Source organism: Peromyscus californicus, unplaced genomic scaffold (genome assembly GCF_007827085.1).
Source record: "Peromyscus californicus insignis strain IS unplaced genomic scaffold, ASM782708v3 Scaffold_23__1_contigs__length_62951481, whole genome shotgun sequence".
NCBI lineage: Eukaryota > Metazoa > Chordata > Mammalia > Rodentia > Cricetidae > Peromyscus > Peromyscus californicus.
Genome location: NW_026294534.1, coordinates 7547784 through 7573452, shown reverse-complemented (window position 1 = coordinate 7573452; position 25669 = coordinate 7547784). Strand labels below are relative to the sequence as shown.

General features: G+C 48.6%; 1 protein-coding gene across 2 annotated transcripts in view; it reads left to right on the top strand.

The window, feature by feature from the left end:
• The window catches only part of Tubgcp3 (tubulin gamma complex associated protein 3), a 64183-nt gene extending 41615 nt beyond the window's left edge, over window positions 1-22568 (top strand). For both annotated transcript variants that reach the window (XM_052751661.1, XM_052751662.1), the window contains exons 17-22: window positions 4551-4686; window positions 12295-12383; window positions 12481-12612; window positions 15867-16007; window positions 20661-20777; window positions 21515-22568. In XM_052751661.1, the coding sequence (XP_052607621.1) occupies window positions 4551-4686; window positions 12295-12383; window positions 12481-12612; window positions 15867-16007; window positions 20661-20777; window positions 21515-21673 (774 nt within the window). In that variant the 3' untranslated portion in view covers window positions 21674-22568. The remainder of the gene's footprint in view (window positions 1-4550; window positions 4687-12294; window positions 12384-12480; window positions 12613-15866; window positions 16008-20660; window positions 20778-21514) is intronic.
• The last annotated feature ends 3101 nt before the right edge of the window (window positions 22569-25669 follow it).

Here is a 25669-nt window from a genome sequence, read left to right as displayed (position 1 = left end):
AGGTTCCAAGTAATTGTGCTCTTAGGATATGCCCACTGAATGAGTTCCTTAAGCTAGATAATTATTAATGAGAGCTGAAATGCTCTATTATTTTAAGAATTCTTAGAAATATCATTTGTTCTGTCACAGGTTTCAGCAAGTGCTTAATAAACGCATTGTTCGTTTTACACCATTATTCTTAGACTGTAGCAACTAATTTAGGGTAATTTGGAAGGAAGCATAAAGTATATTTTCGGGGAATCGTATTTTTCCTACTTAGATGAAATTTGATATTTAGCATTCATTTAAGCAGATGAGTCGATAACTGTCACATTGTTCGTAGCTCTTTCACTCATGTGTTGAAAAAGAAGGACCATTTCTCCTACCACGTCACAGAAGCTTGCCTAGGGGGATTGTCTTTACATGTCTGCATTAAACTGCCTTTCTTTAGGATTGAGTGAGTCTTCCTGACCACAGAACCCCAGAGACTTAGTCATTTCTGTATCTGAAATGCTGCGGAAATAAATTGTATTTCTTTTCATTATTGGGGCTGTTGGCTAAACAAGGTCTGGCTGGGCTAAAATCCCGTCTAGTGGTGGTTGCAGAGTGCCTTCCAGACTGTCCCTTCTGTGGGGTAAATCACATCCTTGCTGTGATCATTCCATGGAAGCCACATTCACAGAATGCCACGTGTCTTAAGTCCACTGTGGCCTGAGAGCTGTTAGGAGGGTTCTTTGACTCATGAATCCCTTATTTGACTTTGATCAAGTCAGAGCTACTAGTTTAAGTGCGCACCTGTTCTTCAGTTTACTCTTTCGCCGTACTCTGAGTGAGTGGCTTTTCTCCTCAGCTTGTGTCCTGAGTAGTGATTAGTTTGCAAAACCGTGTGCTATTTTAGCAAATTATTTAAGACTTTGTATTATCTGCTTTGTTAGTTTATGTGCATTATGTATTTTCATGCATGAAAGATACAATACCAAGGCCTGGGATGTAGCTCAGTGCTAGAGCACTTGCTTAGCATGTGTGAGTAAGGTCCTGAGTTCCATCCTAGGCCCCAAAGCCAAAGATGCCATAGTAAAGATAATTGCATCGACTGTTAAAAAAGTGAAAGTGCCTTGATGAGGCGCTGGGTGGGTGGTCTAGGTGTGTCATGTCAGAGTGACATTGTGTGCTGTGTAGAGCTAAGACTCAGGTTTTGAATACAGCTTTAGCAGGACTGAAGAAAAACAGTTCATACCACAACTTTATTTCAATGACACATCTGTGACAGCTGTGTCTGGTCCACAGGGTCAGTTTGTAGCCAGCTGAGTTGTTGTGACAGCAGCTTTGGATGCCAGATGGAGGAAGAAGGAGGAGGAGGACTCGGGCTGTTTGGTAGCTCAGCCAGGAATGTGGGGTGGGGTGGGTGGGTGGGGGGGGTGCTCTCCTGCATGACTTCAGTGTTGTTCATGGGTGGTGAAGTTTTATCAGTTTTATCAGTTGCCATAACTATAGGCATATTCTCACACAAGCACAAGTGTTCAAACTAGTATTGAGCTTTGTTTGTCAGATCTAATTGTATGTAGAAGTTGCCGAGATAGAAAAGGAGGGGCCGGGGAGAGGGCTCAGTGAGTTAAACTTTGCTGTACTGGCTTGATGACAGCAGTTCAGGTCTCCGGCTCTCATGCTGAGGGGATGTGGCAGCCCTCCTGCCCAGTGCACAGGAAGCAGAAGCATGAACGTCCCCGGAATGAGCTTGCTGTGGACGAGCTGAATTAGTGAGATCTGGGTTCAAATAAGAGACTCTGTCTCAATAGTAGATGGAGAGCAGTTGAAGACATCTGGTGCATATGCACCCATTACACACACACATGCCGAAAGAAAAACACGAAAGATAAAAGGGAGCCTATTGTATAAATACAGTTTTTTTTTCTGCTTTTCCCTTGGTTAATTTGTGTGTTACCTGCTTCCGTTCTATTCTCATTAATTGAGGTTCTCATTTTGAACAGAAGTTAATTATAGTAAGAATAAATCTTGTAGCAATCATATTATTATATCTTGTATAATAGCAATGTTAGCTTCTACTAATTCTAAGATATAAAATGTCAGTGAAATTTTTGGGTAAGTCTAATTTGGGACGTTGTGAAATTCACAACCCAGGTTACTGAAGAACACATTAGCTAAATACAGCTCATTAACTATATGAAGTATTTCTGGTTGACCTTGCTTTTCATGAGTCTCAAGTTATTTGTGGTAAAGTCCATCCAGATTGAAGTGTGGTGAGGTCACTGAGTCTTGATTCCAGCTGCAGAAGGCTGATTTGGAGGCCGAGCATGCTGTGTGCTAGGGCCTGAGGTTGGTGAGGGAGGCTGAGAACAGGGCATCATCAGGGTTGCTGTCCCACACTGGGCAGGATGGAGACTTGCTCGCTGTTGAGGTCTCTGCAGATGAGGAGGAGTCTGGAGCTTGCTGCCGTATGTCTGGACTATAGTTTCCCTTCGGTGAGCTGCGGAGCCAGATGGTGAAACTGCTGTGGGCGACTCTAGGTTCCTGGACAAAGCAGTGGGTGTCTTCCTCCTACGCAGTCAGTACATGAAAGAGGGCTTAACTGAACTGTTTAAATCAGTGAGGATGTGGTACTTCAAAGGCCACTCTAGGATGTATCATGTCTACAGAGAAGAATCTAGTGATTGACTCATGGCATCTAATCAGTCATGTTAATCTGTTATCACAGAGTGATCATTAGCAGTGTAGGAAGCAAGTGGTACACAGATAATCCCCCAGGCCCTGGATTTGATTTTCAGATTACTTAAGAGCAGTTTTTAGTCACTCCTGTGTGTAGCTGTTTGCATGCCCTCCACCGTCCTCCTCCTCCTCCTCCTCTTCCTCATCATCATCATCATCATCATCATCGAGTGCCTTCCAGAGCTGTAGGAGGAAGTGCTAAATGGTCTTATTAATAAAAAAAAACCCAGAGCCAAATAACCTGCCACCCAAGGAACAACATGCCAGCAGACCAGTAAAGCCATGGAACATGTGGCAAAACATAGATTAATAGAAATGGGTTAATTTATGATATAAGAGCTAGCTAGCAAGAAGCTTGAGCCATAGTCCATCCAGATCATAATTAATATAAGCCTCTGTGTGTTTATTTGGGTCCGAGCATGGGTGGGAGAGATTTGTCTGGATCACAGGGCCGGGCAGGACCAGAGAAACCTTCAGGCTACACAGAGCCTGCCATTGAGTGGTGTAGGGGGATGCATAGGCGGTCCTTGTCGCATAGATGTGCGAGGTACACAGACGAACACAAGCTAAGCTGACGTGTAAGGAGCAAGGTTAAAGTTCCAGGTGTCTCAGGAGACTGGCATGGAGTCCAGATGGACCAGTGTGAGATGAAAAGGTAGGTTGAGCAGCACCCCAGGGGCTCCTGTAAAGGCCAGAGGACAGACATGGACGAGGCAAGGTTCTTTTGGGATCCGAGCTCCCTCAGAGCAGAGTGTGGCCTTCCTCCTGTGCTGAAGGCATATCCTGTGCAGGGTCGGGGCAGGCAGCTGTGACGGAGGGTGTGTGTATGTGCTTCCTCCGGTGGCACTCACCTGGACTAAATTCCGTATCGTTTACCTGATGTTCAGGTGTAACTAGATAGCCTGAATGTTTATTTGTGACACTTAGCCAGCGCAGGAGGGATGACAGGAGGAGGGCAGAAGGGGTCTCTTTATCAGGACCCGTCACTTGGGAAGCCACATCAGGGCATCAAATAGAGGTGTTGGGATGGAGTCATTAATCCTGTGATCATGACCTCAGGGTCGAGATGCTGCTAGGCTAGCCTCTGCTTTTGTGGCTGTTGTCACTGAAGCAAGTGACCCTCAGTGTCTCTTAGAAGTGGGGGTCACAGTCAAGTGTCCAAGTTTAGACTGATGTGGGTTGCGTTTAAAGTCCTGGCGAGTTATGGCTAGAGAGTTGGCTCAGTGGTTAAGAACACTTGCTGCATTCCAGAGGACCATGTTCTACTCCTAGTGCCCACACAGCGGCTCACAACTGTCTGTAGCTGGAGTCCCAGGGGATCCAGCGTCCTTTTCTGGCCTCCAGGGATACCAGGCCTGCACATGGTATACAGGCACACATGTAGGCAAAACATAAAGCATAAAATAATTGGAAAAAAAAAAGCTGGGCATGGTGGTGCACACCTTTAATCTGAGCACTTGGGGGCAGAGGCAGGCGGGGCCTCTTGAGTTCGAGGCCAGACTGGTCTACATAGCGAGTTCTAGGACAGAGAAACCCTGTCTCGAACCGGATGGGGAAAGAAAAGTCCTGGTGAGCTGTCTTCCTGCCATACCACCTCTGCCCTGTGTCTCAACTCCAGGACTGATGGGAACATAGGTGCCACTGCTGCTACTGGGAGTCTGCCTGCCTGGCCTACAGGGACCACATGACTGTTATGGTTACGGTGTGGTTCTCCAGGAGCGTGCTGCCCTCCTTACTTGTGTACCGTCTAGGATGTGCGGGAGCCCTGGGTTTGCTGATTTCGGGAGGCTAGGCCCCGGACTAGGAAACTCTTTGCACAAGCCACGGCCTGTCTTTTGTCTCTGTAGGTGTTCACACGAGAGTGCATGGGCCACTACCTGAGAGTGTTTAACTTCCTGTGGAGGGCCAAGCGCATGGAGTACATCCTCACTGACATCCGGAAAGGACACATGTGCAATGCGAAACTCCTGAGGAACATGCCAGGTAAAGCCAGGGGAGGCCAGCGGAGCCTGCCACCTCGGTGCCGCGTTCCAGCAGCGAACGTGAGAGTCTCAGAGTAACTGCGCTGGAAGGATTCACTGTCGCGCTCTGAGTTTGGTTCTGTGAAAAGGCTTATTTGGATCATTGTGTCTTGACTTCGTTAGAGATTTAGAGACAATTAAGTCAGGGTGCATTTTTTCCCGGGCCATGAAGATTCTTTTAAAATCACATTTGTTTTTTCACGGATGTTCATGGGTATAGTTTAACGAGTGCCTGAGACTGTGTATGTGCACTGTGTGTGCTTGGTGACATGGGACCGGAGGAGGGTGTTGGGTCCCTGGAACTGGCATCACAGACAGTGTGAGCTGCCATGTGGCTCCTGCCCTCGAGCCCAGAGTCTCTGAAAGAACAGACTGCGCTCTTAACCACTGAGCCGCGTGCCAGCACCTAGTTTAATTTTCAAGGAAGGAAAACCTTCCAATAGGTCCTTGTTCATTTAAAATTCACTTAGTGTCTTAATTATATTCTCTTGGAGGTGTTAATTTTTATTTTGACCACTATCCAGGATGTGGATATGTTTTATATTTTGTAATTTAGTACTATAGTTAAGACATTTAGGCATTTAGTCAAGATTTTGTTAATGTTACAATATTGAATTACTTCAATTATGAATAATTTTGAGTTCATTATATTGAAATCGATTATGAAAACATTTCATAAACCTCCAAAGAACAATTGAACTGAATCTGCCCTTTGATTAGTAAAATTAATCTTTATAAATAAGCAGCAGTTGTTTGAAGGAAGAGGTTTCCTCATCACTACTTCGGTTGTAGGCTGACTCTAGACAGCTTCCAAAGTTCCAGACGGACAGCAGGCAGTGGCGGCCACCCAAACCAGGATGACTGCAGACAAGAGTGGCCTGTACCAGGGTCTTGACACAACCAGATAGTCACTGATGCTGGTCCCTGGTTGGTGGCTGAGGAGGAATGGGATGCGGCTGCTTTCCTGTTCCTGTGATGAAGCGGACAGTGTGGCGGATGAGCATGTCTCCTCCCAGCCTTCTCTCTCACAAAGCAGCTGGCCTCTTAGTCCTCAAGGAGAAAGAACAGTGTCTGTGCAGAGCTGAGGCAAGGCTTGCGCAGTGAGGTGCGGCCCCTCCCTGCCCCTGTCTGACCCTGCAGTTGTGTTTTCTTTTGTTTAAGCTGTTGGCTTACTCACGGAGATGCACAGTGACATTTAGACAAGTGTGGAAGAGTGTTCATTCTCTGGGAGGGCTGACAGCAGAGCGCACTGGTTGGAGGCAGTGCAGTCTGTTATGTGTAAGATACATAAGTAAGTGGCTGCAGGTTGGCGTAGTGGTTTAGAGTACTCTTGCTCTTGCTGAGGACCCAGGTTCAATTCCCAGCACCCACACGATGGTCACAAACACCTGTTACTCCAGTCCCAGAGGAACTGATGCCCTCTTCTGACAGCCTCCAGCCCCAGCATGCATGTGATGCATGTGCATACATGCAGGCAAGCTGACACTCATACAGCAATAAAACAAATACTAATTTATCATCAGATAGTAAGAACAAATAAATCTAAAGAAGCGTCAGTCATAATTCCCTTTGAAATTAGTGTGTATGAAGCAGCACATTACGCCTGGACTAAAATGGTGACATAACACTCTGCTTCTCTGACCGCCGAGTAGGACTGCTCCTGCTGGTTGGGGTCTGCAGTGAGGCCATGCCCCCGCCGAGTGCTGTGTCTGCCCTGGAGGCGCCCTTTCAGGTGCGCAGTCACCAGTCAGTCCCAGAACCTCTCGGGAGGCATTGTGGAGACCTCCTGTCACATGTCCTTCCCTTCAGTGGAGAGCAGTCCAAGGCTGAGCGAGGGAAGGGACGGCCAGTGTTCTATGATCGTATGTCTGTACCGTGGATTGAGTTTTAAGTTTATTGGAAGGCAAAAATGGAAGCCTTGGAAAATGAGTCACAAACAAGCTAAAGTGAACCAAAGATGGAAGGCCTGTGGAGGAACCCAAGTCAGCTTCAGAAGCCCTGCACAGAAGCCATGCACAAGGAGCCTGGAAGAAGGCATATATGACAGTTTCCCGGTCACTGCGTTATAGGAAGCTTTGGTGACTGGATGTTGGATGGGTGCCTAGGAGTCAGCCTCCTCCTGCGTCACAGCCTCACTTGCCGCCGCCGCTGCTGCTGACGTCTTCTGCCCAGTGTTCTTCTCTGCCAGGCTTGTCCCTGCAGCAGACAGTAAAGGTGGGGAGGCTGAGCCAGCCTGTCGTCTCCTGAGAGCCACAGGAAACCAAGGGTTCGCCTTCTGCATACGTTCTGTTGGTTTTCTTTTAACCACATTTTATCACGTCTGAAGTGAGCACCGTTACTCTGTCTGCACTCTTGGGGTGTGTCTGCAGCTGCTGAGCCGCAGCTATCGGGGGCTGCATTGCCTGCATGTGTGACGGCCACAGCCGTGCCGGCTGCCTTTGGGAGGATGGCAGTGGTTCTGGACTGAGGTGTAGAAAGGCAGTTTGCATGCATTGCTAATTGTTGTAGGGAGAAGAGTGGCACTGAGGAGTGACTTCAGCTACAGTCTGATGTGCAGCGCAGCCAGTCTGCTTGGCCGCCGTGTTCTTTGTGGTGACCTAGTTAATAATGATACCTCTCACAGCGATGGTGCCTTACATGTCTTCCTCTTCAAACCCTGTGTGTGCGGAAACAGCTCTCTGCCTGCCTCGACAGCGCCACCGTCTACGAGATGAAATCTGCAAAAAAGTCCTCAGAACAGCACCCAGCTTTGCCCAGCCGTGAGCCGTTGTCTTTGTGAGTGACACTTGCCTGTAATTCACACACACGGAATGAGGTTAGGAAGAGCATGAGGGCAGTTGATGTTGAACACAAGACATGAAGAAAAATGCTAGTTCCTGGAGCATCTTTAAATCCGAAGTGTTGGAAAATGAATCAGCTAGGAATTTGATGGAGCCACCTTAAACAGAGCAGGGCCAGGGGAAGTGCAAGTTGGGGAGCGTAGTTTGAAGCTTCGATGAAACTGCCTTAGGGCATTTCTGTAAAAAGAAATCTTGGACTTAGGGCCTGTCCAGGAGCACCCTGCTGAAGATGCCTGGGACACTGAAGATCTTTGAGTAGCCTTTAGAGGGCGGTAGACAACCAGGAATGAATCTATCTACGTCTTGGTAAGCAGAAGGGAAGGCTGGTCATTCAGAAGATTTGAGTATCTGCCTGCATTTGTGTGTGCACCATGTGTGTGCCTGGTGTCTTCAGAGCTGGAAGAGGGTGTCGGGTCTCCGGAAATTGGCATGACTGACAGTTGTGAGCTGTTATGTGGGTACTGAGAAACAACCCAGGTCGTCTGCAAGAACAGGAAGCGCTCTTAACCGCCAAGCCATCTCTCCAGCCCCCAATAGACATTCCTAACTTGGTGTGTAAAACTGGGTGTTAACCCAGCGGGGTACACTTGTATGTTCATTGCACCTCAGTGCTGGTTGGTGTTGCTCTGAGACCATTCTTACAATTTTTACGGTTCTTCTGGGCCATCATAAAACATTCTTTAAGCATGTATTTTGTATGCATTTTCAGGGTACTGGATAGAGAGTCAGGGGATAACAGGTACAAGTTATATTTTCAGGTATAAAGGAATATGCTGTGCTTTTAAATAAAGTCCATATTCCTCAGCCTACCAGCAGCTGGCAGACTGTTTGGACTCCTTGGCCAGAGGGGACAGCCATGAGGGTAACAGATTTCAGTCGTGCCTGGAGGGGTTGTGTTCTTAACTTTGTTTTCCAACAGCCAGTGACCTCTGTCAGTTGTTACTATGGAAGAGTGTCTCCTTTACAAGGTGAAGTGACAGGTTTTCCTAGGAAGAAAACAATGTCTGTCCTGTGTGCAAACTGAAGAAGGCGTATGTTAACATTGGCCCGTGTGGCCCTGGTCACGCAGGTCTGTGGGCAGGGTTTGAGTACTGGGATGAAAGTGAATGCAAGCAGCTTTCTAACTGGATCGCTCAGCCTGGAGGCTGTTGCAGGAGGTGCTCAAAGTGCACAGATGTGAGGTAGCGTGCCCTGATACCCATGGAGGTTTCAGTGTGCACCACTGGGGTCCAGGGAGGATCCCGTGGAACATTCACCATCAATGGGGGACAGGCAGAGCCCTTTCTTTCCAGCTCGGGGTGAAAACCCAGAGTAGATCTGCAGAGACTTTCCTCTGAGGTTGCAATCATGCATAGCTGAGCACCTCTAGACAGAGGAAGGCTATGTCCTCTGCGTGGAAATCAGAAGTCCAATTGTATGGCTAGAGCGTTAGGTTAGCTAGTCCGGTTTCAGTAGAGAAAACCACACTCTGTTCTATGCTTCAAGAGAACTGGGAAGCATAGTCTCCTTGTCAGATGCATGTCCACCCTCATGTGACTTTTCCCAGGGAGATGTGAACAGATGTCTGCTCACTCCAGACAGGGAACCAAGTCAGACCACAGTAGGAATTACCCTGAAGTTGAGCTCTGCAGACCAGTGAGTTTATTGGGGTCAGGAGTATTGGGGAGGCGCTACTTGATGGAGCATGTGTGACTCAGAGGTGTAGATGTAACCAACGGTCTTATTAAATGAGAAACACAGAGCCGATTCAGAGAAGAAAGCCAAGAGGTCAGAGCTAAGAGCCTCACCCTTCCTGATTCAGGGATCCTCTTCAGCCAAGAGAGCTTTCCGAAAAAAGGGGACCTACTTCCTGTGTGTGTCTTTATATAGTCCAGCTGTTCTGCCTTCTCATTGGTTGTAAACCGAAACATGTGACTGCCTCGTCACTGCCTGAATGTACCGCCCTCCAGGTCCTTAAAGGCGTGCGCCACCGCAGCCATGCACTTGCTATGGCTCTAATAGCTCTGACCCCCAGACAACTTTATTTATTAACATACAATTAAAATCACATTTCAGTACAAGTAAAATACCACCACACAGAGGCAGCTGCATCACCGGAACCCCATCCTGGCTTGGGTACGGCTAACCTAAGCTGTGTCCCTGGAGCTGGCTCTGCACCCCTGTAGATGCGCAGGCAGCTGGACGGGTTGACAGGCCTCTTCCTGGTGGTGTCCCTGCACCTGTAAAGACAGGCCTTACAGCTTCTCTGGACTGGGAAGGCCTATATTAATAGGTTCACCCACCTCCTTCCGTCTGCTGGGACTGTTGCAGTTCAAAGAAAATGGCTACACAACAGCTGTATTCATAGATTCATTGAATTCAGATTCCAAATTGGGGCGGTGGGGGGGGTGGGGCGGGGGGAACGGGACCTGTGGAGTGTGATACTCTTCTGAGGGGCCTGTGCTGGATGCTGGGTAGGTGCACTCCTGTTGAAGGCTGCTAATAGTCACAGGGGAAGTGGCATGACACCTGTTGTGTGGACACAGAGCTCTCTTCAGCTCTCTGGGGTCCTGGTGGGAGCAGTAAGGAATCTTTGGAGTTTTGTAAGGAAGGTGTTGTGACTTCTGGCCAGAGAAGCATAGGGACCCTGGGGCCTGTCGCTGTGGATCCACTGGACTGAGTGCCTTTGCACAAAACCACTGTGTTTTTAGACGCCTCTGGTGCCTGACACTCCCCGGGGAGTCTGTGTTCACTCCAGATCGGGAAGGTAGCTGCAGAATTCCACCCCAGTGCAGGTTAGCGAACCAGTGGATTTAGTGGGGTACTCAGAGGAGCAAGGGCAGCTTACGTGTGCCTAAGCCACGAAAGAAGAGTTTCCTTCTTCCCCAGCAGTGGTAATTGCTGGTGTATCCCGGGGGAAGGGCTGGTCAGACTCGTGCAGTTTGTCCACAAGGGCCTGTTAGTGGTTCCACCTGGGAGAGTCTGCAGTAATCACAGCTGCTCTGATTTGAAGATGTGCTGGCCATGTCTTGGCCAGAGGACGGTTTTGCAATATCCTGGTTTAGCTTCCTGACTCCCAGGCACTTGCCTGAGGGACACTGTACCAGTGCCTTCTCCCTTCGAAAAGGAGGCTGAGGACTCTGCCATTTCACTCTGCATAAAAAGGCTCTGCCTCCTAAACAGCACTGTTTTCATTTGTGTTTGGATTTATTTATTTACGTGTGTGCGTGCGTGCGTGCGTGCGTGCGTGCGTGCGTGCGTGTGTGTGTGTGTGTGTGTGTGTGTTAAAGATAGGCCAACTCTGGGGAGTTGTACTCCGCTTCTCCCTTGTTGGTTCTGGGGCCTGAGCCCCGGGTGTTAGAATTGTGACAAGCCCCTTTACCCGATAGGTACCCTTCTGGCTCTTGAAAAATTAAGAGTCTTTTATTATTGCCAAACATGATTTATTTAGGATTTATACTTTTTTCTTTCTCACAAAAGAAATGGTGCCGTGTCTTCATGGGGGTCACGTTGGTCACAGTGTGTCAGAAGTGCCCACCCTCCTTGAGTGCACCCTCATTAGGAGGCCCGCGAGCAGCATCTGCCTCCTGTGTTTCCCTCCCCCGTTCCACAGGCATGCTTCCCAGCCCTCCTCAGGTTCCCTAGGGTCACACTTGCTGCTGCCTGCCCATGTGACTGCTTGCACTCATGTGCACAGTCTGTACGAACCACTGGTTTATATGATTGCACTGGCTGTGTTAACCATTCGTTGAAGAATTTGAGTTTTCTTTTAAACTTGGGGTCGTGTTTCTGTCCCTCCTCTCTTGACCAAATGTCTCCAGCCTTTAAGGTGTGTCTTTGATGTCATGCTCTCTGGGAGGCACAGTCCTACAGAGTCCCTCACCTGTCACTTAGTTTTCCTTTGTTAGGACTGCTGTTATTTATTAGGACCAGCACCACAAGCTGGGTCACTTAAAACATCAACTGTTAATTGTGTCAAACATTCTAAAGGCCAAAAGTCCCCAGTGAAGGTGCAGTCAGTCCCATTCTGCTCCCTCCGAAACCTGGGCAGGCCTCTCCTGCATCCTTTTGCTACCAATGCCGGCAGCATTCCGCACATGCATGTCTGCTCCCTGGAGCCCCTGCCTTTTCTTCTCACTGAATTAGGGCCCACCCTGAGGCCCTCTTGTCTCCAGATGACTAGGGGGATGTAACTAGTCCATGTGTGGTGGATGGGCCAGAAGCAGAGAAGGCGTAAGGCTTCTGTTTATGCATGTGCGCCCATGACCAAGCACAGAGACCAGAAGAGGGCATCATCTAGTGTTCTTCTCTGTCACGTTGCACCTTTCTCCCTAGGCTGCCAGTCAAGCAGCCCCTGAGAGCCCCTGTCTCTGACCCTCTAATCCTGGAGTTCCAGGCATGCACAACCGTGCTTAGCCTTTTACATGGGTACTGGGGATCTGAAATCACGTCCACGTGCTCGCAAAGCAAGTACTCCTACCACCGAGCCATCTCCCCAGCGCTGTACTTACCTGTTAAATACGATTGTATCTTGTTTCTTGCTGTTCCTCCTCAGGCCTCCTCTTTGATAAAGTAATAGTCTCTCCTTGATTGGGTAGCCAGGTCCTTAGCTAAAGCACAGAAGTGGGTGGAGAACTGGTGTCCTGCTCAGGGCTCTGGAATAAGGCTTGTGGCTTCATCAGGAGGCAGCTTGCGGCAGAGGTCTGTGCTGTCACCAAGCACCTCCTCTGGTGACACCCTGTCTCTTCCAGAGTTCTCTGGGGTGCTGCACCAGTGTCACATCCTGGCCTCCGAGATGGTCCACTTCATTCATCAAATGCAGTACTACATCACCTTTGAGGTAAGCCCGCTTCCGCCCCATGCTGTGTGGCTCAGCAGTGTGAGAGGTGATGCCTTCAGAAGAATAGACCCTCCCAAGTCTCAACTCGTCCTTTCAGGTTCTTGAGTGCTCCTGGGATGAGCTTTGGAACAGAGTGCAACAGGCCCAGGACTTGGACCACATTATCGCAGCACATGAGGCGTTCCTGGACACCATCACCTCCCGCTGTCTCCTGGACAGCGACTCCAGGGTAAGGCTCACTCCTCCAAACCAGGACTGAAGCTGTCTAACACAGCAGCTTGGGATCAGTGATCACTGAGAAAGGCTCATTAAACTGGTATTTGAGGGTCACTTTCTGAACAGAACTGAAGTAAAGGTGAAATGAGCGCATGCTCTCACAGCTGCCATGGCTGTGACGGTGGTGAGCAGCAGTACACTGTTGACGGTGTATGGAGCAGAATCCGTCATGAACGGCGGCGCCCTTGGACACCAGAAAGGCACCTAAACATCAGAACAAGTGGTGGCATGTATCAGAGGCCCAGAGAGTGCAGAAATCTAGAGCTCTGGACGTCTTCCTCTTTCTCCCTGCTGGGAATCAGTCCCAGGGCCTTGCATACCCTAGACTGAGCACCCCATCCTATGGTCATGTTGTTAGTCTAGGGATAGTGGTGTTTTAGTTAATGTGTATGGCTGCATGAATTCGAACAGACTGTGTACATCTGAGCTTGAGCATCTCCTGGCCAGGACTTTCTGCTGAATTCCTTTCTTGTAGAGGGCCCTGTTCTGGGAAGGTGCTGGGTATTAAGGCTCTGGGGTTCTGATTTCCTTTAAAGATCTGGCTCAAGAAAGAACACGTTCTGAGCTTGAAGTAGGGAGACTGTGCATCTGGGTGAAGTACCAAGAGCGTTTCTCAGTGTGCACTGCTCGAGACACATTCCAGGCATGTAGGGCGTGCTTCTGCCTATACTTTACCAGGGCTTTTGTTTTGTGTTCCAGTCCTCTGCATTAGCCTACTGTGGTGGAGAAAAGTATTGGATAAACTTCATTGTTACAGTGTGACAAATAGTGATCAAAGGCACATCTATGTGGAATTTGCTTTCCAGATACTGAAATGATGGCATAGAAGTGTGTTGTAATGTACTTTGAACATAATTAGTAACTCATGCAATGTGCATCTGAAGTGGTCTGGGGTCCTGTTGACCACTTTGACTAGGTCCAGTCTCTGTGAGGTTTATATTACAGTGGGTATCACATCTGTCACCTGACACCCATGTTTGTTATGAAGGTGGTCTTTGGCCATTCTGTGATGTGCCATAGACATGGAACATGTGGGCCAGAGTCAGTGTTCACACCAATGACAGCCTCTCCTTGTGACTCCAGGGTTCTTCTGTTTCCAGTGGCACAATGTAAATTTGTGGGAATTAAATGATATGACTCACCATGGTAACCAACTTGTAGATGTAGCTGCTACCTTTTTTAAGCTGTTGAAGTCATGTTTTATGTTGTTTTGCATAGGTTGAACAGATGTGAATGTCACCAGATGTAATGTTGGAATTGCTAAGGACTGCACCTGCTTGGGCACCCTGTTAAGTGTGTTCTCTCTGGCTCTGCTAACATGGGGGCTGAGCCATGAAAGGATAGGGAATGACTATGAGACAAGTTGAGTCACCCCGGCTCTCGCCTTTATAGACTAGCAGATATGAGCAGAGTCCAGAGATTCTGCTGCTGCCTGCCTGTGGGACGGTGGTCATGGGGAGTGTTTGGGGTGGGTCCCAACCAGCTCACTGAAGGAGCCTCGCCCCAGGCACCAGCAGGCCTGGAACTGTGCCTTCCTGGGTGTTTAATGTAATCAATGGCTGTTGTTTGTTGTGTTAGGACAGGGTCTGCTCTGTAGCTCATAATGCCTGGAACTCGTGGTCCTCCTGACTCCAGAGGACTTTGTCATTGCTTGTTCCTAAAAAGAAATCTCTTGTATAAAACAGAGTAAGGCAATCTGTTGTGGACATAGTAATTTCAAGTGTGGTACTTTGATTATGCCACTTGTGAAAAAGTCAATGATGACAATACACAGAGCTAGTTGGAAGGAGGAATGACAGGTGCAGATATGTGTGTGTCTCATCCTTTGTTTGTGCAGTGTTGAAAACCCTGAGCAGCCCACTGAGAAGGTGCAGGCTGGAGGCAGCATGAAGCATGCAGTTGCAGACCCCTGGAGCATGCAGTTGCAGACCCCTGGAACAGACCAGTACCCACAGTGCACATCCCACTTAAAGGAAACATCAGTTAGTGACCTCAAGGGCAATGCAGTGTTCCAAAAAGAAGGTTTTGTTGTTGTTTTTCACATGACTACAACAGAGAAACTAGAGAGCTACATCCTTATCAAATTTAAATGGAGCTGTCTCCATCCTTAGTTTTCTAGTTTTACCGTAATAAAATTCTGACAGAGAACAGGATGAGCTTGCTTGAGCCTGTGGTCAGAACCAGCCGTGTGGCTGCCTGTCAGGAATGGCATCCCCTGGTCGGGTCCTTCTGACTGTCTGCATTGCTGTGCAGTTGAAGGACCCAGGTCACATGAGTGCATTACGGGAAATGAGAACCAGGGATTGTTTATTTACAGTGTCTGTTCTTGGGTTAGCTTGTCCTCAGAGTTGCTCAGCAAAGGCTCCAGTTCTGTTTGACTGGAGAGTCAGTTAGCTCAGCTGTTGGTGACGCTGCCTGACATCTCAGCTTGGCCTAGAGATGGGCAGTAGGGATAGCGTCATTAACTGTGGAGTGAGTGTGGGATAGCTGCTTCTCTCCAGGCTGGCTGGAGTACATCTTCTAAAGTGTGGTGGTTTGAATGAGGATGGCTCACATGTTTGAAGGCTTGGTCCCCAGTTAGTAGAACTGTTTGGGAAGGATTAGAAGGTGTGGCCTTGTTGGAGGAGGTGTGTCACTGGGGCTGAGCTTTGAGGTTTCAAAAGCCCAGGCCAGGTCCAGTGTCTCTCTGCCTGCTGCCTATGGATCAGGATGGAAAGCTTTCAGGTACCTCTCCAGTGCCGTATCCATTTCCCTGCCATGATTTTGGAATTAAATGTTTTTTAGATGAGTTGCCTTGGTCCTGGTGTCCCCTCACAGCAATAGAACAGTAACTAAGACACTAAGCAAGGACTGGGAGGAGCCTCTTCATTTAGACACACACAAAGCACACACGTGGTATTTACTGAGTGTGTATACATCCTCAGTTCACACTTTGTGCAGTACGTTACTTTAGAATAATCCATTCTCAAGAGTCAGAATTTCAGTGCTGTGGGAATCCAACAGCCACCAGTGAGCAGCATTAACCACTTTGGTAGGGTGGAGACCTCATTACCCAAACGCTTCCTAGTCACACTCCTCCAACATGGTTATACTGGGGACAGTGTCTCTGCGGTTTAGAGGGCAAAGCACTAGTACAATATCTTTGAGTAGAGATACCTCACTAGCACGTTGAGATTCTGTTCATTTGAGAACACTGTGTCTTTTCAGGTACTTTTAAATCAACTCAGAGCTGTGTTTGATCAAATTATTGAACTTCAAAATGCCCAAGATGCAATGTACAGAGCTGCTCTGGAAGAATTACAGAGACGACTGCAGTTTGAAGAGAAAAAGAAGCAGCGTGAAATCGAGGTATGGTTTTTAACTCAAGCTCTCACTGTTGGCCGGCAGTCTGGGCAGCAGCAGCAGCTTTCCTGCTGAAATCGGCACACACACTGAACCGGGTGCAGTCCGCTCCATTCGGAGGACATTCTGACTGCTGTCCCATTGACTGGTGTCCCGCTGTCCGAACTGGACACTGTCTGTACTGTTGTCTCCAGAGTCGGCCTGGCGCGCTGTTACTGACTTGAAGCTAAGGGATCAGACACCCTGACTTGCTTACTGACGCATGAGCTAGGTTTCCTTTGGACATTTTTGTGTATTCCCAGTAGCCTGAAATAAGTAAGATCCATTAGACAAGTCAGGCCGGTGGTGGGGTTCCTGTTCTTGCTCGCCTGGACTGCTTTGTCTAGGTGCTTGTCCTGGGGTCATGAAAGGCAGGTTGTTTAGTCGGCAGCTAGGCTGGGTTACTGCCAGCCCATGTGAGGGGCCTGGCAGCCATGTCACAGGCACTGAAGTATGGTGGGGTTTGGAAGCAGGAGGATGTGTCCTTTTGGTACTCCTGGGTTATCTCCTGGCTGCAGTGGTTTGTGGGTACTTCTGAAGAGCCCTGGGATTTGCACACACATAATCTCCTGATCCATGCCAAGCAGCCTGTGTGTGACTGACAGACGCAAGATTCTGATAATAGCTCGATGGCTGGTTGTGTGCATGGAGGTGGTCTTCCCAGATGTCAACTATCAGTGACAGAAGGGACACAGCCACGTAAGTGTGGCCTTATTTGGGTGTGTTTTAGAGAGAGAGAGGGGGAGAGCCGTAATGCTGAAACTACCTGCCAAATTTATTTAAATCCAAAAGGTAAAGTAATTTTGCAACAGTCATGCAGATGTGGGTCCACTGGATCTGGAGAGATGGAGCTGGCCCCTGAAAGGGTTTCAGCGCTTGAGTGCCTTGCTGCGGGGGTTGGCTTCCGATTCTGTCATGCTTCTGTTAGGTGGAGCGGTCCCAGAGGTCCTTCCTTCTGCAATTCATGGCTCCTCTCTACTCTCTTCCCACTTTTCCTCTCAAAACGTCTTCTGTTATTATGATATTTCCAATTCAAATTTAGGATTGAAGGGCTTTTACTTCCTTTAGTTTTACAAACTACATTTTATACATTGACACTCTTGGTTCTGGCATTAGCATACTTCCTGCTGCCTGTGACACCCACACTTCTGTACACACCCCTGTGCTCAGTAGGATTGTGGGACCAGTACCAGCCACAGTAATTGGAAAACACCGTGACTAGTGTTACTTCCCGAGGATCTGTCTCACTAGGTGATGCATGCAGAGTCACGTTGTCCTGTCCCGGGAAGTGGGTTCATAATGTTAACCTCTCATCTCAGTGCACATTAACTGGATTCATTTCTGCTGTTCTCTGTATAGTAGAACGTGGATGTGAAACTACAAAATTTTTACTAATTGATGTACCAAATGGAAAATACATACAGAACATTTGAGATCATTCCAAGAATACAGAACTCTTTGTATTGGTCTAATAACTCACTGTACTCACTTTTGCAAAATAAAGGAAGAGATTAATTAATCCCCAGGAAGATCTGACTAAAGCTCTGGGTGGCAGATCTGCCCATTGGTGAAATGCTGAGAGCGTCTTAGGTGAGCGTGAGACTGGGAACTGCGGGCTTTGCACACTGCACCGACGGTCGCCCAGTGTGAGCATGGCAGGGAAATAGGCTCTTCGGCAGAAGTGCTGGGCATGAAATCCGAGATGACCCTGCGGTGAGTTATTGGCATCAATAAGTGTGTTTTTCCAGCTATTTAGAAATCAGAGTTAACATGCAGCGGTCAGTTTTCTTTCTATCAGTGGCAATTGTGATGGACGTTTAAAAGAAATGCCACTAAAAAGAATTATGATCTGCACATTTCCATAAGGAACTCCACAACTTGACTTCCTTGAAGTTTCAGTATCCATCAAGGCTGCTGGAACCAGTCCCCTGGGGATCCTGATGTTCTTCCGATTGTAACAATCCATCCTGAGGAAAGCAATTTAGGGGAGAAAGGGTTTCATCTTAGGGGTGAAAGGGTTTGTTTCCGCCCACAGTTCCCGGTTCATGGTGGAGGAAGCTTGAGGGAGCTGTATCAGCCATCAGGAACAGAATGCATGTGATCAGCCAGGGCCCAGCAAATGACAGTTGAGGTGGGTCCTCCCACCTCAGTTAACAGTTTAGAAAATCCCTCCCAGGCTTGTCTCTAGGCCAGCCTAATCTGGGCAAGTCTTCACGGACACTCTTCCCAGGTGATTATACATTTTATCAATTTGATAACTAAAACGAATCATTACAACTCCCTGCTTGTCTGCCTGACACACAAATACATTACTTTAAGCCACACCCCTCTGTCTTAGTTAGGGTTTCTGTTGCTGTGGTGATACATCATGACAGAAAGCAAGTGGAGGAGGTATTTGGCTTACTCTTACACATTGTAGTCCATCACTGAGTGAAGACAGGACAGGGACTCAAGCAGGGCAGGAACCTGGAGGCAGGAGCTGATGCAGAGGCCGTGGAGGAACACTGCTCACTGGCTTGCTCATCACAGCTTGTTCAGCCTGCTTTCTTATAGAAGCCAGGACCACCAGCCCAGGGATGGCACCACCCACCATGGGCTGGACCCTCCCCCATCAATTGCTAATTAAGAAAATGAACCATAGGTTTGATTACAGCACAGTCTCATGGAGGCATTTTCTCTGTTGAGGTTACCTTCTCTCAGATTACTACAGCTTGCGCCAAGTTAGTATAAAACTAGCTAGCACATCTTCTGTCCCTTGTCCCCCAAGTCTCATGTTACTCTCCTAATGTAGAATACAATCCAATTTTAAAAGTTTCCAGTCTTAAAAAATTCCATTGTTTTAGAAGTTCAAAGTCTCTGAACTATGAACTCCTATAAGATCAAAACAACTTGCATACTCCAACATAAAATGGCATGGAATAAACATTCCAGGTTCAAAATGAAACTATCAAGAGCATGGAAAGGAATAATCAAACTAAAACCTCAACTCCAACAGGGCTAATACCAAATCCTGCCGTCCCACGTCTAGCTTCTGGGGCCCCTGATGAAATCGGCTGGGCTCCAAAGGGTTCAGGCAGCCTCATTCGCTCAGCCCTTCCACTGTGGCACACACAGCTTCCCTCTCAGGCTTAGGCCAGATCCACTTCATGCCTGTGGCTCTTCCTCGAACATGTCCGGTGATCCTGGCATCCCCAACACTCTGAGGTCTCTACCACAGCTTCACACAGTGGTCCCTGAGGGCTTGCATCTCTGTGGGGACCTCAACCCTGCCACACAGTGCCTGACCTCAGCCGCGCTCCATCACCCCTTCCTTCATGTGTCTGTTATACCTTTAAAACCAATGCCACATAGACACAGCCACCTTCTGGAGATGTAGACTGCCCCATGAACCACAGCTGTATCAGCTTCTGTGTGCTGACTGAGGAAACACTTTTCCCTGGGTCCCAATGCAGACACCAGGTTTCTCTTTCATGGTGTGGAGCTCTGTAACAGCCACAGCTGCTCTGTTGTCTGTCCTTCGTTGTCAAAAACTTGAAGCTTGTCCACACACCTTTCTGACAAATAGTTCGTCATCTTTAAATTCAACTTGGCTCAAAATCTCTGGACACTGGCAAAATGAAGCCAGATTTTTGCTAAAACATTCCAGGACTGTGCCTGGTTCAGTTACTGACCGTTCTTGTTCTTGGAGGTCTCAGGAGCGAGGCCTGGGTGGCTGGAGATAAGGGTAAATAAGCTGTTGACTGGTCTAGTGGCTAATAAGAGGTGAGAGCATACATGTGAAAAACTGAGAAGGAAATAGACCGTTTATTTCCTTAGGTGTGTGCAAGTAGATTGCTATCTGTAAATGAAGCTAATGGTCTGCAGACGCCCAAATGGCCTGCAGAAGATGTGCTAAAGGGGCAGTAGGCTGTCGAAAGTTCCGTTAGCTCTGCTGGAAAGGCTCCGCCCTGCCTAGCCACAGTTCCCAGTTATGGCAGGGCCATTGCCAGACTGTATGAAGCACCTAGGGCTGATAGGACTCAGAAAGAACAAGCCCGAATTTTCAGTACCAATGGGCAAATCACATACAGTGTAAATGAGCAGCCCTAGCAAAATGAACAATTTCTCCAGACCACGGTGTGTGCCAGGAATGCAAAGGTTCAGATCAGAAAATCTAGTTGCTGGAAGAGAACTAGGTAACTCCCATACAGGCTGGCTGGACACATGTTCAGTGAAGTCTACCATTTGCTGGGGGGAGGGATGAAATGGTCTCACTGTGTACAGTCTGGCCTCCACCTTAACCATTCTCTTGCCTCAAATGGGATTACAGGTGTGGGCTACCAGGCGTGCCTGGCTGAAAATGACGTTTTAAAATGAGAATAGATGAATGTGTCCAAGGGAGATTGCCAGGGGAGTCCCGCTGAAGTCAGGAGTGCCAGCACTCAGCTGACTAGTTCCCTTAATGCCCACTGTCTGAATGAGGAACGTGGAGGGACACAGGGCCATCTGTACCACAGCACACAAAGCCACAAGAAGACGGGTTGGTGGGAGTGGGTCACAGGGTGTCTGAGCCTATGATGCTGTTAGCAGGACATGCACGGAGGCATCCAGCAGTTGAACTTGCTGCTTCTAATTGTCCAGGGCCAGTGGGGGGTGACAGCGGCAGAGGAAGAGGAGGAGAACCGGAGGATCCGAGAATTCCAGGACTCCATACCAAAAATGTGTTCACAGTTGCGAATATTGACACACTTCTACCAGGTGCGTACAGTACAAGCCACGGTGCCCCCTTCCATGACTGGCTTGCTTTCAGAGGTTAGAGATGTGGCTCATCCTTGTCACATGAGCAGCATCCAGGATGGAGTGTCTCGGGAGCTGGTGGTCCCCCTGAGGATTCATCCTCGCTGGGCTCTCCTCAGGGCAGCTGTATAGCTGGGATGAGAGCCTCGATGGAAGATCGGCACTGGGGACCTGTGACTTCTCATGCTCCTCAGAGTGACTGCACTGAGCCTTGGGTGGTGCAGGCCGAGTGTGGCCTTGTTGAGAGATCGAAACCGTGAATAGTCACAATGACTTTGTTAAATCAACATCTGACAGAACTTGTGTCCTACATGAAGGCTGCTTTCACAGTGGTGTGGAGCCCAGTAATGGTTTTGAGCTAGGATCTGTTCCCCCTGTAGAGTGATGACTGAGCATGCATTTGTGAGCCAGTGAGATGTGAGAGAGAACAGGGGGACCCTGAGTTCTGTGCTCATCACAGAGTAAGATGCTTTAGCATCCATGACTGTTTATTCCTGTAGTGTGAGTGCAGAGGGATGTCAGCAGGGCAGTTGCTCTTACACGGAATGTATGCATTGCCTGTCTAACTATACAGGCAGGGGCTCCTGATGGGAGCGGCACAGGCTGAGTGAGTTCCTGCTGGAGGCTCATGGGTACAGTGCGCTGGGAGGGCTGCACGTGGACAGGGTTCCGACTGACTCTGCTGCGTTTCACCCTAGGGTGTTGTCCAGCAGTTTCTGGTGTTGCTGACCACCAGCTCCGATGAAAGTCTCCGCTTCCTCAGCTTCAGGTTGGACTTCAATGAACATTACAAAGCCAGAGAACCCAGGCTCCGGGTTTCTCTGGGCAGTAGGGGGCGGCGCAGTTCCCACACGTGAGGCTTGGCGGGGTTATTAGATGCCCGCTCAAGCCAGACCCTCCAGGCAGCAGGGAGCTGCAGGTGCCCCCTGTCTGCACACAGGCCACAGTGTTTCAGCACTCCGTCTGCTGGAAGAAGTCTCATTACCCACTGGACTTGAGTGTAATGTCACCGAGTTCAGCAGGCTGCTCACCTACAATGTAGTCTTCGTAGTTGAGAGATGCTGTGATGTGTTGGAGCATCTTATTTCCACCATGTAATTTATATTTGTCACTTTAAACAACAACAGCAACAGTTTCTTGCTACAAAAAACTAGGGCAGTGGTGTGTTCCTAAACTAAGAGTAATGTCACGCTATTTTCTACCATCTTCTGTAGAGACAATTTTTGTTACCATGGTCACACTAAGTTGAAACATGTCTCTAGGAACAGGAAATATGTAAATGTCTTACTTTGGTTTCAGTGTTTAAGACACTAGCCTGCGTGAGGACATCGACACCCAAGCGTCGCCTTCACACCCTTGTTCTTACTTTCTCTTCCAAAGTTTACATTTTGATATTTAGTTTGCTATGTCAAATAACTTGTAAAACAGTACAGAAGAACAGGAGCCATGTGGAGAGGGGTGTCCTGGGCTAGCACAGCCCAGCTGTGCAGACCACCAGCTGAGCACTGGGTACGAGTGAAGCAAGGCGGAAGTGTTTTATTTTCAAAATTCCGATAAGTGTTGGAAAGAAACCAGCTTGGATATTGGCGGGTTCCCTTCTTGCCTATTTTTTCATTGTGAATATTTATATACTACTGACCAGATGATGGAGGGACCTGTTTTTTTGTAAAAATGTCCTATCCAGTCACATAATTATGCCTTTTTTATGTTGCATAAGTGAGAACTTAGAGAATTAAAGACCATTATCTTTCAGATGTTTTGCCTGTTTCTTGAGTAGTCTGGGAAAACTGTCCGCTTCCTGGGTCCGTGAGTTGGAACTGGTGGAATTTGGTTGACTGTGTTCCGGTACATGTGCAGTTTAATTTGTGAAACTCATATACCAACCACTTGGAGTGCAGATCTTGAGGGAGAGGAAGCAAGCATTGCTGTGCACTGGACCCTCCCACCAGCTAACAGCACAGCCTGCCCTCTTTAAAGTTCCGGGGCACTAGAGTCCTGGCATCACAGCAGCGAATTCACGGTGAAGGCCAGGAGTTCTTAGGACATGGCTTTAACATAATCTTACCATAAAAGTTTACAGATGTAAAGCTGGGTGTAGAGGTGCATGCCTGTGACCTCTACCTGGGTGGCCGGGCCAGGAGGACCAAGAGTTCAAGGTCATCCTTTGCTACACAGGGATTCATAAGCCCCCTTGCCCCAAAAAATTTCATAAAATCAGAGCTTTGAAACAAGTTTCCACATTGCACGACATTGCAGCAGTTCTGATGTATGCTCTATTCTCAAGAAAGATTTCCAGTGTCATTTGATCATGGGCACTGCTTTTGTCTTGTCTGGTCCCAGTTCCCCCAGGGTTAATCCTCTGGAGGAACCCCACATCCTACTCTTGAGTGGCTCCATTCTCAGGGGCAACTGAGTAGGAAGAGGCTGGCTGGCCTGGGCCTCACTGTGCCCTGCCAGGCTTTCCCGTGACTGCTGCCCCCTGAGAGCTGAAGGAGCACACCCCTTCATCCAGAGAGGGATTTGCGGGAGAGGGGGGTCCATTTTCCTTGGGACACAAACACAGCTGCCAGTGCCCTCATGGTGGCATGGCAGGGAGATAGCTGTGCATCAGGCATAAGGAAAAGAATCTGCCAATCTTACGTATGGCAGATGGCACAGCGAGTGAGCCCCTGGGCAGATACTCTGAAAAACATGAAAACACTGTACCCGCCTCTCCTGGGTAGATGCTGCAAATGATGTTTTGACAGTGAATGAGGAGATAAACACCTCTCAAAAGACGTGCATCTGTGAGAAAACATTTTGAAAATGGATTTTCAGAAATGTTATAAAATTTTATGATTTCGTTGGTAAGGATGATGTGTGTTTCTGCTTTTCTTTGTCTAAAACACTTAAGAAATACCACAATGTGGTTTTAAAACTCATTCAAAATGTTCAAGGCAATGAGTTTTGGTAGCTACCCCTACTTATCAAAATTTACAGTTCAGCACATTTACTCCAGAGCGTAGGTATTTACTGGTCTGACTTCAACACCAGCCCGGCAGGGCTGGCGGTGTGGCTGGACACCTGACAGAGTTTGGAGTATAACGGATGGTGCGTGTCTCTGTCCTGCCTTCTGTCCAGCAGTCCTTCTGGGGACCGTTGTTTTCAGGTATCACAGTCATAGGAGCCGAGTAGAACAACTCACTGACTGAAGTATGACTTCCCATCATGCAATGCAGCATTAAGCCAAGTGTGGCAGAAGCAGGAAAGCCTCTTCAGGCTCAGCTCTTGCTGACGTCACTGTACCCATCTTCCTGTAAGGAAGAAACAGTGGCTGCTAACATGATTTCAAATCTTATCCTCGGCCTCTGGAAGTTTGTTTTAGTTCAGTAGCGTGGGTAACATTCAGACAGTTCTCTTTGCTCCCCTCCCCTCCCTTGCCCTCCCCTGGGTAACATTCAGACAGTTCTCTTTGCAACCCATCCCCACGCTCACACCTCGAACTCACTGCCACACTTTCTGCCTGGGCCTCCCTGTGCTGGGATTGTAGGTGAGAGCCCTGGCTTCACATTTTTAAAATCAGTTTCAGGGTTGGGATCCTCAGAAGATGGTATTCTGTGTCCCACAGGAGCGGCAGGGCTCGGCAGGGCTCGGCAGGGCTCGGGCAGGAGATAGCCAGAAGCATGTGGTACCCTCCCTATGCTGTGCAGCCTGAGCAGAGCTGTCCCCGAGGAGCCCTTTCTTGGCATCACCCAGATGCTCCTTGAGGGACAGATGGGGTGATGACTGCCAGGGAGCTGAGGGACATTTGGGTGGTGGTACCCATTGTGTGTCCCTGCCAGAAGAGAGCATCCAAACCTATGCAGGATGCCCATGCAGTCGGCCTTCGTTCCAACCCTGGGATCGTCCAAGGATGCTATATGGGAACCCCAGTGTTCTTAGGAGGCAGTATTGATCCACTTGCCCTGTGGGGATAATTCATTGAGATTTTGCTAAGTTCGAGCCGTCAGACTATGACTGCTCCTGCCAGCAGCCCCTGCAGAGCCTGTGTGTTGACCAAGGATTGGGCCAGGCCCTGGGGCCAGGTGTGTAGATACTCTTTCCCCAGCAAGGTGTTGCTCCTCGGTTTTATATTATCTATTGGATTGGTAATGTTTTAGATACATTAAATATTACAGGCTCCTACCTTTTGTTTCTTTTCGCATTTTAAATGATGGCCGCTGGATGGCGCAGGCGTCATGGCTGCCGTCTGCGGCTTGTGCCACCCAGGCTTTGCGCAGCGACCCCTGACCTCACCATGGCTTGTGTGCCACAGGCAGAGTGGACAGACAAGGACCGTTTTGGAAGCAACACACTCCTTTTCTTATCCTAGCTTCTCTGTTTCTACCTTCTTGGCAAAGTTCAGGGTGTGGGAGAAGCCTCAGGCCAGACTCTGGGAGAGGCCTGCCATCTGCCTCCCCAATCTCCACCTCCTTGGTCAGCAGGACTCTGCATTTACTTGGGGCCTAAGGAGTTCATGTAAGACCCTGCAGGAGAGTGCTTGGTAGAACATCTACACACATCTCTAATACCCTCCACTAGTTTTGATCTGCTCAGTACCCTCCCCACTAGACAGTGAGGAGATGTTCCGGCTCATAGTGTGTAGGCTTGGCATTGGGAGACGCTTAGCAGATATCTCCTGAGCCTGATAGCACTTCTTAACAGAACCTGGGCTGAGCTGATGAGACCAGTGGGCCTACACTGAGGACATCCTGGAAATGCGGTTTGAGGAACGCTGTTGAGCTTGGCGGCCTCTGCGTCTCATGCGGAGGTGAGAGCGTCCAGGAACGTGTTGTAGAGAGCATCCACCACCTCAAACCCTTGTTTTCTCATCT